This window comes from Corvus brachyrhynchos, unplaced genomic scaffold, assembly GCF_000691975.1.
Source record: "Corvus brachyrhynchos isolate BGI_N302 unplaced genomic scaffold, ASM69197v1 scaffold101, whole genome shotgun sequence".
In the NCBI taxonomy this organism is placed as follows: Eukaryota; Metazoa; Chordata; class Aves; order Passeriformes; family Corvidae; genus Corvus; species Corvus brachyrhynchos.
In genome coordinates, this window is record NW_008237239.1 from 12,406,039 (window position 1) to 12,420,846 (window position 14,808).

The window sequence follows — 14,808 nt, forward strand, 5'->3', positions numbered from 1 at the left end:
TGCCCATACTAGCAGTAATACCTGCCACATATTTGCCCAACTTGTAATAATGTAGCAAGAAGCTTATAAAAAGTATTCATATGAAATACCAATATTGTTAAACAGAATCCAGCCTAATAAAAACATTTTATAGAAACATGGCTCGGACATCTCAGTGAAATGACTACTACTTCTCTGGGAAATCTAAAATGTAGCATTTTAGTTGTACGAAGTGAGGCAAATGAAAAAGCACAACATGGTGATGCACTCAGAAAAACAATTACAGACAGACATGCGTCAACAAAACACAAGCAGAAATCTCAATTTCATTTCAAAGAGTACATTAAAAAATTAGTGCTAGTTTTTTCCCTCCTTTGCTGCTTTCTCCCAGGAGTGAAGAACCTGACTGTGAGAAATATCCAGATTTTTAGCATTTGTAAAGCGACCACGTCCCAGTAAATACTGGCATCTTCTTTCCATGTTGTTATTTTGGTGTAACTGCCAGAAGTGATGCCAGGTGTGGAAGACCAGAGTCTGGCACTTCATTCTTTGCTCAGCCTTGGAGGATGCTGCTCCTCAGCCCTCTGAAAGCACTGTGGACCTAGGGAAGGGCATTTTCTGCAGCTCTCAGTTACTGGTTCTGTTGGGGGAACTTACTGGGTGCTCTGCTCTTAGGCACTGAACTGTGAGCAGACCAAAAGAAATGACATCCCTATGATTTGTGTGTCAATATGCAAGCTCAGAGGATGCACATGTTGTTTTGGTGGACAGTGGTTGCCAAAACAGACTGCAAGAAAAGAACTGCTGTTACAGGGGGGCAAGTGTTCCAGTCACACATTAGAGACCCTGTTTTTCCCTCTACTCTGTTTTGATATAAACCAAACCCAGATGCATCTGAACATGAGCAGACATGACATTCAACAGTTCTGCATTAAGGTTGTAACAGTTAAACTGATCATTTAAACACTTACTCAGATCTTGAATTGGTTGATGAGGCTCTGATCACGGGTGCTCTCAAGAGCACATTTGCTCTAACTTGTTCTCCAACTGCTCTGGTGATCACATAATTCAGAAAAATATGAACAGTTGTTCTTTTGCCTGTAAACATAATTAGTAGAGATACATCTAAATTTGATTACCATCCAACTCAAAAAAAATTTATATCTGCTTTACTATAAATACTATTTACTTAACTAATCAGATTAGGAGCACTTTTCAATTTTTATTGGTGACAATCTTTGGTTAAAAACAGTGTATTTCTGAACTTTCAATGGCACATAAAACAGAAATGTGATTGTGGGCTATTAGAACAGACACTTCCCTCTAGTTCTAGCTTGAAATGAAAATAGGAACTATCAATCAGGGATTTTTAGTGAAATTTTCATATAGTTCATGCAATAATACATATTATAAAAAAAATGCTTTCATTCAAATTAGTGTCAAAACCTTCTTTTTTGCTCATATATATGATACGAAAACCTGTACAAAAATACTGCAACTATTAACTCTAAAAGGATTTAAAGGCAAAATCTACTAATACACAAAGAACAAATACTCATGGTTAGTATTGCATGTATTACCTGACATATTATGTGACTGGTACAATCTAAATTTTTCATTCCCTACTGCTCTTAAATATTTTCCAAGTCTCTCGTTCTTACTGTTCTCTGCAGCTGCCATTTCTTACACAGGATTCCACACCACGTAAATGTGACATCTACCGGCAAATAAATGTAATGAGAGCAGTTGGTTATGGAGAGCTCCTGAAGGTGCAATCATAGAATACTTTAGGTTGGAAGGAACCTTAAGGATCATCTACTTTCATGATTTTAGTTTACAGGATTTTGTAGTAACCCAAAACATTAAAAAAAAGTTCAAGAAAAGTCAGAGTTGAGTTCTATTAGTCAGTAAGTAGTAGCTGAATTAAGACCAGTTTAATAACTTCACACATAATACTAGGTATGCCCCAAAGCATAGGTTTGTGTTGTACAAATCCCAAGTTAAAAAGCATTTGTGCTGATATTTCAGGTTTCCTTGAGGGGCTTAAAAAAAAAAAAAGTTTATGAGACTTTAGGGAGTTAGTTTCCTCCCAGCATTCACTGCAATGCTTCTCTTGGCAGGCAATGTCTCTTGCAGCAAACTCAGTCCTGCTCTGAAATTCCTTTCCAGAGTCCATGAGCTGTGGGTGCTGTGGCCATGGGAGGTGGCTCTCTGGAGTGGATGTCCTCCTGGAGCCAAGGCCCTGGGTTATGTCCTAAAAACAGAGCAGATTCTTCTATGGAGGTGGAACTACTCTGGACATGAATTAATGTGCTTGCACTAACAAACTGTATCATGACATGCACGTTACATCACATTACGTGTTCTGCCACCATGATCCTGTTTCTGGTACAATGGGATGTTTTTACTAAGGCTGCCTGCTAAGTTCCTCTCTTACGTTTTTCCCACTGGTAAGCAAGCCTGTCAGATGCACATTTCCCAATAAATATGGCCAGAAAAAAAGGGAAATGAAGATAATATATTAACTGAGGACACACACTGAGGCCTTTTTTTCAGGGGGGCATTTGCAAACAGGTATTTTATAAACACTGGGCATTTATAAAATGATTACATATTGATAGCTTAACCTGAATTATCATGTCTGTGAGATAGGTGAATCATGTTTTACTTATCCAAGGTGTTACCTATCATTAATGGAATCCTGACACTCAGATCCCCAGCCCATGCAAACATCAAGTAGAAGGACGATGGCAAAGATGGGAGAAATTGAAGGAACATTCCAATCAAGCATTCATTTTGTTGAACTGTTACTTAGATAACTACATATACACTCAAAGTAGCAATGTAGATACAAAGTAAAGAGCAATACTTCTGGTATTGTGATATTGCTGTGTAGACCAAAGCATTAATACACCACTAAATTGAAATGAGGTCTTGGATAATTTTTTTTCTTCAATTGAATCAAATTACCTTGGTGGGGGAAGAATTTCAGTTAACCAAGCCTTTCCATCACTCCAATTTTCTCTTTGTTGCCCTAGTCAGCAGTAATTTTTCCTGGAACTTACTGAACACACTCAGAACATACCACACTGCTTGCCAGGCTGCTGAGACCTTGCTCCATTTGTGTCAACACAGGTACAGCTGTGTCCTTTCTCATTGTCCACAGTGCCTTGGAAGCAAAGGCAAAGGAAGAAGTTTCTGATAACGACCTCCCAGCAAAGGAAAACACCTGTCACCGTGGTTGTGTACAGATGGGAACAGATCACTGACCTCCCTCTCAAACTCCAGCAACCTTTCATCCTGAAGAGTTTTTGTGCTGCAACCTTGCCATCAGACATTAGATTGCCACTGTGTGATCCATCAAAATCTACACCTGTAAGCTGAGCATCAGTAAGAAATGTGCAAGTTTGTCACTGGCTCTTCCATTCGTGCTTCACTGACCAGCAGCTCATGTCAATGAACATCACAAGTATGTTGCTTTTAAGCTTCAAAGCAAAGAGACACACATACACAATTCTTAGAAATACGTTTTTGCAAAGACATTTGTACTTCACCCTCTAAGGGAGGGAACAGCACAATGAAGCTGTAAGGATTCTAAAGGAATTTTTACCTTGAAAACACTGTTGGGAACTGATCCCAATGATTTCATAGAAACCTCAAGCTGTTTTTATCCCACTGAGGGACTACTTTTTGTAGTAGTCAATTATAAGAATAAAATACATTTTCAATATCTGCAAGTTTCCTTCAGGGATCCCTTCTTGTCATATGATACCCCTCCCCAAATCCAAACCACAATAACAACAAAAAAAGGTAAAAATGTGACTAGATCTCCGATTGAATTCATACTTTTATTTGTCATCAAATTCAGAAATTAGAAAGGGAAGATATCTTGAGATCCTGTCCTGCCTCTAGGTACCCATCTTATACTTCAAAAAATTCCAACGCTTCACATAATCCCTATGTAAGATGACAAACACTTACTACCTATAAGGCATTTAAATATCCTTGTGGAGCTCTAACCCTTTTACTGCCCAGCCTGATGTTAGGTGCTCGTATTTTACCTTTTCTGTCAGAGACCTTAAATAATACCTCAAGCCTTCCAATAAAAACATTTTTAAAATGTATGCAAGACCCACACTTGTAAAACTGTGGTGGTCAAACTCTTTTTTTTTTTTTTTTTTTTTTTTTTTAAAATATCATTAAACACATCCAGATCAGCTATATACACCTAAGTTGGAGAACAGAATTGTTTACCAGTTTCTAATGGAATGGTTCTTCAATTCTGATCTGGGATAAATCCTCCTTATGCAGCAAATCAGAAGAACAGATTTTAATTACACCTTCAAATCTGTGGCTCAGCATGCTGTGTTTGTTTAGGAGCTGTAGTAAAAGCAGAAGACAGTATTTTCACAGGTTTTTTAGCTCAGCTTTAGAAAAAGTACAAAGGTCTTTAAAATGTAATGTAGCAGTAGTACCAGGAAACCAAGAACACAACACTGCAGTCGCAGGCGTACAGCAGCAGAAGCACAGAGGCCACAGCTCAGCTCAGACAGCGGGAAGAGGAGGAGCTGCATTACAGAGCAGGCACCGGAAGCCTCTCTGAACACCACTTGCAGAAAAAGCCTCAAGACAGACAAAGCCAAGACCATGAACAGTCTTTACTTCTATCAGTTTTTCACAGCACAATGAGACACAGCACAAAGTTTGTACAGCGGGATCTGCAGACAGTTTAAAAACAGGCAATTATCTTTAATAAAAAGCATCGAGTCTGAATGAAAATAATATGAAGACAAACAATACTGAAGCTAATGATCACCTTGCTTGCTTTTGATTGTCTGAGAAGTTCAAGACTTCTCACAGTGCCTTTAATGTTCTCCACACCACCTTCTCCAGACACCCTAGTGTAAAGGTTTAGTGTAAAGCTTAATGCGTCCCAACTCATACGTTTCACAACCTTTTCCTCTTGCTCTCAAACCCTGCTCACGTGTGGGGAGGTGCAACAACTGTCATAATACAACATTCTGATTCACAAAGAAGCAGCACAAGTGTTGTACATAATTTAATTTGCACTTCTGTATATAAATGTTTACTATTGCACACTATTGCAGCACTTAAAAACATCTAATTATTTGCAAAAATTAGTAAAATACTTTAAAGGATTTAAAAATAAGGGTTTTAATGCAACTGACAAGATAATAAAAAAAGCAATTTACTTAATGAGATACAATCCTTTATGTTGGAAATGAAAGTTACATACAACTAGAGTACAATTAAAATATACCATATAGTTCAACACTTAATTCCTCAAATGTGTAAAATTAACAAGCTTCTACTGTCATAGATATACAATTTTTCCATATTGTGAAAAGGATTTTTCAAATTAAATACAGGTAACATAATATTCTGTAGTTATATTTCATGACTGTGTTTAAATGAGAGGGTTGTATAATACTCACATTGTCAAATGTACTCACTAATGCCTTGGAAATTGCACACTTCCCCTCCTTTTCCAAAATAGAATCTCATTTCCATACTGAAGTCTATTATGCCATATTGGAAAAGTGTTTTACTTTCTAACAGGATTTTCATAAAATTAAAAAATAGCATAATATCATGGCATTATGATGACTTTTCCACTTACGCTTGTGTAGAATTTAATCTGGATATCAGACAGACATGTCAGAACCAATTTCCTAGACTTCTGTCTTACTGTACACGCAAGATGAATGATTACAGTATTTTACAGAACAGAAAAATCTCTGAACCTTCCTAGAACTATAAATGTAATGATTAAAAATTAAAATCATAACAGAATCAAATTGTGATCTCCAACATTTATTAAAATCTTTTAAAGTTCATAAACGACAACAAAGTTACTGTAGAATTTATCGCATACAGCTAGCATACAGCAGCATGTCCTTGGTCTAAATGAAATACAAAAGATTTTAACATTTTCATACAAAGGATTTCTTTAAATTTATTAATGTGGCGATATATCTTTGTTACATAAAATTTGCTACAGCAAAGTATCTTATACTTTTCTTGCATGTATGTAAATATGGGTGGACAAAGACTGCATTCAGTGTCAGCCTCCTAATGACGTTGTGCAAAAATGCTCAACAACCTAAACATACAGAACATTGGGTGGTATGTTTCATACTCTTTTGTAAAATGTCTACAAAGGCTTTTCTTTTAGGAGTGTCGTACAGATTAAAAGGAAGGAATGCCAGCTGTTTATTTGCACTGGCATTCAAAGAAATCCAATGGCTATATATCAATATAGCTCATTTTTTAAAAAAAAGAATCATCCTTGTATGCATGTAAATTTGTCATAAAACATGAGTCTAGTTTAAACTTTTAGATGTGCTGTTTTAAGACAGGTCACTGAGACAGCCAGAACCAAGTGTACAAATAAAACTACTATGAATAAGTTTAAAAGCAACCCCGAAAAAAGTGCTGAGCCGCTGATTATTAACATTGAAATAAATGTGTAAAAGTGCCCAAAGCTAGCACATGGTAGCAATACCTTTTAAGTCAGTTGGTGAGAGTATACAAAACATAATTAAACCCAAATACTTGTATCTGTGTGACCATACATTCTGATTGATTGAAAGAAAGTAGGTTAGAAATGAAGACACAACGCAACTAAAATAAACTCAGCTGTTGCAGTTTTTAAACTTGATCTCTTTTCTTCTTGAATGAAGTGCTGTAATTAAAAAGAAAATGATTGTAGCAGTACTCCATCCTCAGTTTACTAATATAGTATACCAGAATAAAAACTTGGCAATAACCTCTTATTCTTAACAGCTAACAAAAAATAACCGTGTTCATCCAGCGATGCATCTAGAACATTATTTTGCATTTGCTAAACCATTTGTTTTTCATAGCTAATGGCAGAGCGCATTTTGCTTTTTGTGGCATGGTGGTTTTTATTCTAATGGATGCCTTTTTTAATCAAAAAAGGCTTGAAGCAAGGAATACTTTGGGAGCCCAAACATTGGCTACTTTTTAAAAATTAGGAAAAAAAAAAAAAAGAAAAGGTGAATCAAAATGAATTCTCTACAGTACTGACCAAAACTTCCTTTAAGAGTTTAGGGTTCTTGATCTTAAACAAGCCATTTCATACCTGCCAACTGAAATGCTGGTAAGTTGACTTGGTTTAATATGGTCCAAAATCCAGACCAGATGGAATTACTCCCTCTCATGAGACTGTAAGCTTTCCATGGTACAGTCTGGTTATGGCAATTTGCCTACTGCCTAGGTGGGAAGTACAAAGGAAGGAGGCAGTGACGAAAACTGCAGGGATGTAGAAAACCAAGGCACGGGGTCTAGCTACTGTCCCCTACTTAAGCCATCCAATTGATTCTACTGAATTTTGGTCAGCCTCCAGGAAAAAATGTTTTTAAGTTAATTTAGCAGACATTTATATGGCGATAAATACTACCTTCAAAAATGCTAAAAATGTTGGCTAGGTTTAGTCTGAGCTACTAAAAAATTATTATAAATTGTAGCATCAGACACAAGACAGACATGAATTATTGGCTGGCACAGACTAGAAGCAACATTTATCTTTCACTTCAGTCTAAATCACACTAGCCGCAACACCTTCCATTTCACTCACACAAATAATACATTATTCAAAATAAAATGGAGCATTCTTGGGTAAAAAACTACTTCATTTCAAAGGGGGAAAATGAACAATACACAGAAACAAAGAACGACAGAAACCAAAGTTAAGTAGGAAAGTGGTCTATTATTCTGTGTTACTGCACAAACAGTGCTTGCTTAATTGTGCCTAGTTAGAAGGGTTGGTGCAAACTGCACACATGGAAGATGGCAATAAAGACCTCAGTCAGCTTTGTGGAATGAAGTAACTAGGTAACTGTTTTGACATATGATGGTCTCAGCTCCACCTCATCTGTTAACAGAGTGCAAAGATCCCAATGTGAGCCCTGATGTCATCTTGTCCTCTTACTCCTACTAAAAATCAGCAAATTCTTTTGCACATTTTTCTGTTAGAGACGCACGAATATCTTCTTCTTCATAGTCATCAAAGTTGCTGGTATCTCCAGGACCTCTGCACTTTGGTATGAATGGAGCTTCTACCTGTATTGGTGGGAGACACAAAAAGGCACATGAAATGTTACTGGCCTAATATCAGTAGATTTAGCATTGTAATGATGAGCGCAGCAATACTCCCATTACTTTTCAAATCCTGCCAAGAAATCAGGTATTACAGGTTTAAGCTGTGGCTCATAAAACCAACCTAAGAAGGTACAGGCCTAGATGTGTGAATCTAAATTGAAAAAGACTAATCTCTTGCTGAGAGGCATCATTAAAAATGACTTCCACTTCCAAACAAAGATTAGTTCTCTCCTTGCAGAGGCCATCCTGCTCCTTCCAGCTCATTAGCACAGGACATGGAGAACACTGATTGCCACTACCACTACACAAAAGCCTTAGGGAAGTTTGGAACACTCTCCTTCCTACTTAATAATAATCTTCTATTTCCAAATAAAAACTAACCTAATGCAAGTGTAAAAGAATTTGTTCTGCATATCTTATGAAGTTCCTCCTAGGACCTAACTAGGTGAGAACTGAAAGCCTTCTCCAAACTAGGCCACAATGAGACACAAGCAATGACTTGAAGGAGTCACTCAAAAACAGTACCATAAGGTAAGCAAAATTACAACAAAATTGTGCAGGTGATGCAAATTTAAACCTGGAAACACACAGTAATCTGAAAAGCATCTCTCTCCCAAACATCCCAAGGAATAAGTATGCCAGAGGTAGAATGGTGGGGCGACAATGAAGCAGGACAGGCACAGCTCCAGCTCCAGCTGAGGCAGAGGATCACACCACATTGTGCAACCAGGTAGATTGCTGATGGTGGGGGGATGTGTCATGTGTGTAGATCAGTAAATTAAAGAGGTACAGCACAGACTAACACAAATTAAACTCCACTGACTGTGGGCAATAACATTATACACCGCCAAGAAGAAACAGTAACTTGTGCATTCATGAGTGCAATTGCCATGTGTGTATCCTTTTGTTCATGAAACAATATACGCATTTTAGCGGTATAGCCTGAGTGAGCACACAGTCTGTGTACATACCTAGCCTACAAAGCCACACATTGACCATTATCTGAATTCTCTCTGTTTTCTTAAACTGACTTTCAGTCACTCTCTTACAACAAAAATCAGAGCACAGAAAATACCTCATTTACTGCTTGAACTTTAGAACACTTTCAAATGAGACATGTCAGACCTTTCCCTATTATCTTCACTATGGAATCTCCAAAGAGATTGCAGGAGGTAACACTGGTTTATAGTGGAAATACCTGTTTGGCCCTAAGTACAATCATCTTATCAGGCAGTGTGTTAATAAATATGGAAACACACAAAGAAAGGAAGACTTGATTGTATATCATGCAATGGGTGAGCAACTGGCTCACAGGTGGGGCACAAAAGGTTACAGTGAATGGGGTGACATAAGACTGGCGACCTGTCACTAGTGGGGTTCTGCAGTGCTCAATCCTTGGCCCTGTGCTCTTGAGCATCTCCATAAATGATTTGGATGCAGGAATGGAAGGGATACTAAGTAAGTTCATAGACAATAAAAACTGGGAGGAGCTGTTGACTCCGTGGAGGGCAGGGAGGCCCTGCAGAGAGACCCTGACAAACTCGAGAATTGGGCAATCAGCAAGTGTATGAAGTTCAACATTGGAAAGTGCCAAATTCTGCACCTGGGATGAGGCTACGCTGGATGTATGGACAGACTGTGGGACAAGAGGCTGGAGAGCAGTGCTGTGGAACAAACCTGGGGGTCCTGGTCGATGGCAAGTTGGGTCAGCAGTGCCCTGGCAGCCAGCAGGGCCAAGCGTGTCCTGGGGACATCAGGCTCAGCATCGCCAGCCGGGCAAGGGAGGGATTGTCCTGCTCTGCTCTGCACTGGGGCTGCCTCACCTCGTGTCCTGGGGGTGGTTTTGGGTGCCACAAGGTAACAAAGACATGAAACTATTGCAGTGTCCAAAGGAGGGCAAGAAAGGTGGTGAAGGGCCTTGAGGAGAAGCCGTGTGAGGAGCAGCTGAGGGCACTGGGTCTGTTCAGCCTGAGCGCGAGGGGAAAAGGGCAGGCAGTTACTGATCTCTGCCCTGTGCGGACAGTGACAGGACCCGAGGGAATGGCCTGAAGAGTCAGGGGAGGTTTAGACCGCACATCAGGAAAAGCTTCTTCACCCAGAGGGTGGCTGGGCACTGGAACAGCTCCCCAGGGCAGTGAGCACAGCCTGACAGGTTCAAGAAGCCTTTGGACAATGCTCTCACGCACATGGTGTGACTCTTAGGGTATCCTGCGCAGAGCCAGGAGTTGGATTGGATGATTCTTGTGGGTCCCTTCAAACTCAGCGTATTTTGTGATTCTCTATCCGAAATATTAAGTAATTGACTGGTTTACTTATGACTGTAGCATTAAAAAAAAAAAAAAATCATTCACATGACATTAGCTGCCAAGGAACACTAAGTTTGTTCAGGAGAATACATGTTGTGGTAACAGCCACTGTGAAAAACTAGTATTAACCGAAAGTTTATTGCTGTATTTCTATGACTACTTGAATGATATTACAATCCATGCTGTTGTTTCAGACCCTCAGTATTAGAGTATTTATTCTTTATAATTAGAAGCTTCAAACTTATTTGGCATCAGTTTTCACAACCCTTTAAATCTAGTAATAGCTATTCTGACTGTACTACCTGTTAACATATAAAAATATTTCTTATTTCTGTGAAAGTAATTCACTATAGCAGTACATTAGGAATGCTAAGAATATTTAGCACAGTATTAAAACACCTGCTTTAATATTATGGGACCTGGGTGTTCCCAAACAGCATACTGGCAAATGAAACTCAGGGCATATAAATCTGCCTTGCAAAGAGGCATTAAGAAAGCGAAGAACAGATAATTAGAATTCTACAATAGGGAATATTTTCTTAAAAATATCTATATTTAATGCAAGGAATACAGGATGCGTTAATTGTACCCTGTCTTCTAGTAATTAATACATTAATGAATAATTCAACAACTGTACTGTCAGTTTGTGTAGCCAAACAACCAGTTTCTTTTTATAAACTATTGTTGGTATTTAGGTTTGGCCCTTAAAATACTGCTGTTACAGCAGCAAGTTCATGCCTCTATAGTCAAGACTGTTAGCATTTCAAATTCAAACCAATTTCTTTAAATATTATCATTTATCTCTAGCTTTTTTTTACAGTATCAAGACAAAGCAAGAACAAGGAGGGAGCAGGTTGCTTTAGGAGAAAAAAGAAAGGCTCTAGCTTTGGCTTGAGCTTCTCCACACTGAAGCAGAGTCTGAGTGCTAAGAGCTGGCTGGAAAGGAAAACAAATTCATCTCTGCTGTGGAGGAGTATTTATAGATGCCACTATAGCAGGGTTTAAATAAAAAGTGAGAGAGGCAGGAGATGCCTCATCCTGAGATAATCCAGAAATAGACTAACACACAATATGTGTGTTAAAGAGAACGTGAATGTACACAGAGGTCCAGGATAAAATACCCAAAAGAAACAAACATAACTCAATCAATACATATGCTTAGGAGTTTTAAAAGATTAAACTACTTTCACCCTTTCTCAATTTCAAGTCACAGATCTAGGAAATAAAAAATAAGTACAACAATTAGAAATTTTACTTCAACCTCTTAAAGGTTGAAGGATCAGGAAGGGTCTTACCTTTCTCTGATAAATGGCAATCCAATCTGTAGTTGCAAACCACTTGTGATTCTTTATGTCATTTACACCATTCTTGAGATTTCCATATCGTTTGGTCAAATCTACCTGGAGTAAATTTCTTAGAAGATCCTTTAAGTCTGAACTGAAGTGTGATGGGAACCTCACCTAAAATTATACACCCACAACATTAAAAAACATGATACAGATTTGATTCTTTCCCCTGTGAAGGGAAACAACTTCACACAAAAGGAAACAGTAGGGCAATAGTTTGTGTCTTTCTTCTAAAACCAAATCAATCAGGAATGCATGAAGAGACAGATGATTATTGTTGCACATGTATTTCTGTTTCACAAAGCCTTTATCAATAGCATTACATTGCCCATCCACCATTTCTTGAACTGGAAGTTTCTAGGAGGCAAAATATTAATTTAATGTAACAGTGATCTAAAAGATAAGTTTAACTTGGTGTCTCACCAACACATCATCTCAAGACATTCTCAGCTATTTTCTAGTTATAAATTTTTATATTATATTATACACACACACACACAGAAGAGACACAGTATATAGCATATACACAGCATATAAAAATATAGATATGCTCTGAAATAACTGTACATTCAGCAATCATATATGAAAAGTCAATCTGGAACTTTATGCTGTTCTGCAATCTGTTTCTGGTAACTAAATGCACCAAACATCAAAAGTCTTACATAACAGCACTATTTGAAGATAGCACACTAGTGACTTGCAATTCATTCAAACCTAGCTAAAGGATATTTGAAGATGATTCGTGGGATGTAATTACAAAGGGTTTTACTAACAAATGATCGACTGACACCATTTGAGATGGCAGAGAGAAGGAAGGGGAAAAGAACAGGCAGAAAGCTGTGTCTGTCATCCTCATAGTCCCAGTGTTTGACACTTCCAATATTCAGCTGATCAGTTATGATGTAAATACAGATCATGGAATTACTTAACATAAAAACATTTCGAGAAATCAAGAAGTCCAATTATCAAGGAACCTGCTTCAGTTTACCTACCAATATGGTTCTATTGTAGATTATGAGAAATTCACAGGTTTTAATGACTATAATATCTAGACCACAAAGAAGTAAGGAAATACTAACTCAAATTTTTAAGCAGAGAACTAAGCAAATGAGGTAGAATAAATGAAAGACCCCAGGTTATAAAGAACTGCTAGCTGAGGATTGAATTAGAGTTTCCAGAGTTGATGTCCAGTGCTGTTTCTGCAGCTGTCCCTCCATGGACTCAGAAAAAAGGTAGATGATCAACAGTACAAATGTCAAGCCAGTTAGATAAAAATACAAAAAATGCCCAACTTTTTTTTTTTAGTTTAGAAGAGAAAGATTTCTTTGAAAATATGTCTTGGTAAATTAATTCCCATATATTCATGGACACAGCTGAAGATTCATAGCATTAAAACCTTTCAAAGAGTAACCACCAGCCACCTTCTTTATTTAAATACGAATCAACCTCAGTGCAGTGCACCACAGGCCTACCAAGGTACTGCCCTTGATTAGAATTACAGAGGCACCTGAGATGCAGCACAGCGTGTGTCCATGTAGGGCCAAGGAAGAGAACAACTGTAACAAATCAAGTGAGCCCAAAAAAACAACACTGGCTGGCAGAAGAAACACCAGAATGATTACATTTTGGTGCTATTCAGCAGCAAATATGAAAAATAAAATGGGAATAATGAAAAATAAAAGGGAAACATTGGAAACACTTTTCAAAAATTTTATATAACAATGAAAGCCAAATGAACATTAGATATATCTAGCTACACAGCTGTGGAAGTAAAGAGACCTACTAGGAATGATGGAAACTCTCCAGGGCTTCTCAAAAATTGCAAAAAAAATTCTAGAAAGTAGCTAGGCAAATTAAGCACACAGCTAAGTAGTTGTTAATAGTCATTGGATCACTTTAATCCAAGCATAAAAGGATATAATACCACAATGCCTGTACTCTTAGTAACTTGCATTTTAAATCTGAAGGCAGGGAACAGATTTTTATAACTCTGATTTTCAAATAACAATGTCTGCACTTATGAAATGTACATTACAACTTCTCCTATGTCCTTCTCAGATTGCTCACTGTCTAGTGGCCAGCAAATTCTGCATCTCCTCCACCAAAACACAGGTTCTACAAAAACAACTACGTTTGTGAAAACACCCAGAGCCTTAACTCACCTTGCCAGACACAATCTTCTCATAAATTTGAATGGGCTGATCTGCAAAGAATGGGGGATATCCAGCTGCCATTTCATAGATTAACACTCCTAATGCCCACCAATCCACTGCCTTGTTGTAACCCTGAATAAAATGAAACACGCCACTGTTAGTACAGTTTCTAACACAGGTTAAGATTTTCAGTATATATCTGTATATTTATGGAATACAAAGAAAGCAAATACATTATTGTCCATTTAATGCAGAACTTGCAACCTAACTCCAACCAAATTGGCACTCACAGATTCCAACAGCAATACACTTGAAACCTAATACAGCAATGAGACGGAAACAGTGATGGAAGTGAAGCATTTTGCACACATTTCCTGTGATGAGTGTTAGTGATTTCTTTACACTCTTGTGACAAGACTCCCTAAGTAACAGAAATGGGAACAATTTATCTATTTATTTGAAATCGAAACAATCTTGCTACAGAATGATAATTCTTCAAAGCTTAGGGAAATTTCATTATAACACCATATATAACAGCACTTCCTATACTGTACACTGTCACCTTTTTGCTTGATTATCTGCATTTTGGAACATTCAGTTTCATAGGTAGTTAACGAGCTACAAGAGCTTGGAAGTTTAGTTAATTAGCTGTTATAGTCATTTATGATCTGATCTTAAAAGCCTGAACCTTCAATCACTAGTAGGTCCTATTCAGTGTTGTGAAAGACAAAGAAACTACCAAACCCATCCATTTCATATATTTTCTTTGAGATCTTTTACAAAGCTCAGGGCTCAGAGTCAGTCTTTAAGGAAAAACCTATTATGAAGACTTTGTAGTAGATGCATTGGAATTTCTTTTGCTGTTTTAGCCTCACAGAG

The 14,808-nt window shown here is 37.7% G+C and overlaps 1 protein-coding gene across 3 annotated transcripts in view; it reads right to left on the bottom strand.

Annotated features, from left to right (window-relative positions):
• Positions 1–4,702: 4,702 nt before the first annotated feature.
• PRKACB (protein kinase cAMP-activated catalytic subunit beta) overlaps positions 4,703–14,808 on the bottom strand; it is a 36,439-nt gene continuing 26,333 nt past the window's right edge. For all 3 annotated transcript variants that reach the window (XM_008630312.2, XM_008630313.2, XM_017729984.1), the window contains 3 exons: positions 13,939–14,061; positions 11,726–11,890; positions 4,703–8,085 (listed from right to left, as the gene is read on the bottom strand). In XM_008630312.2, coding sequence (XP_008628534.1) covers positions 7,960–8,085; positions 11,726–11,890; positions 13,939–14,061 — 414 coding nt within the window. In that variant the 3' untranslated portion in view covers positions 4,703–7,959. The remainder of the gene's footprint in view (positions 8,086–11,725; positions 11,891–13,938; positions 14,062–14,808) is intronic.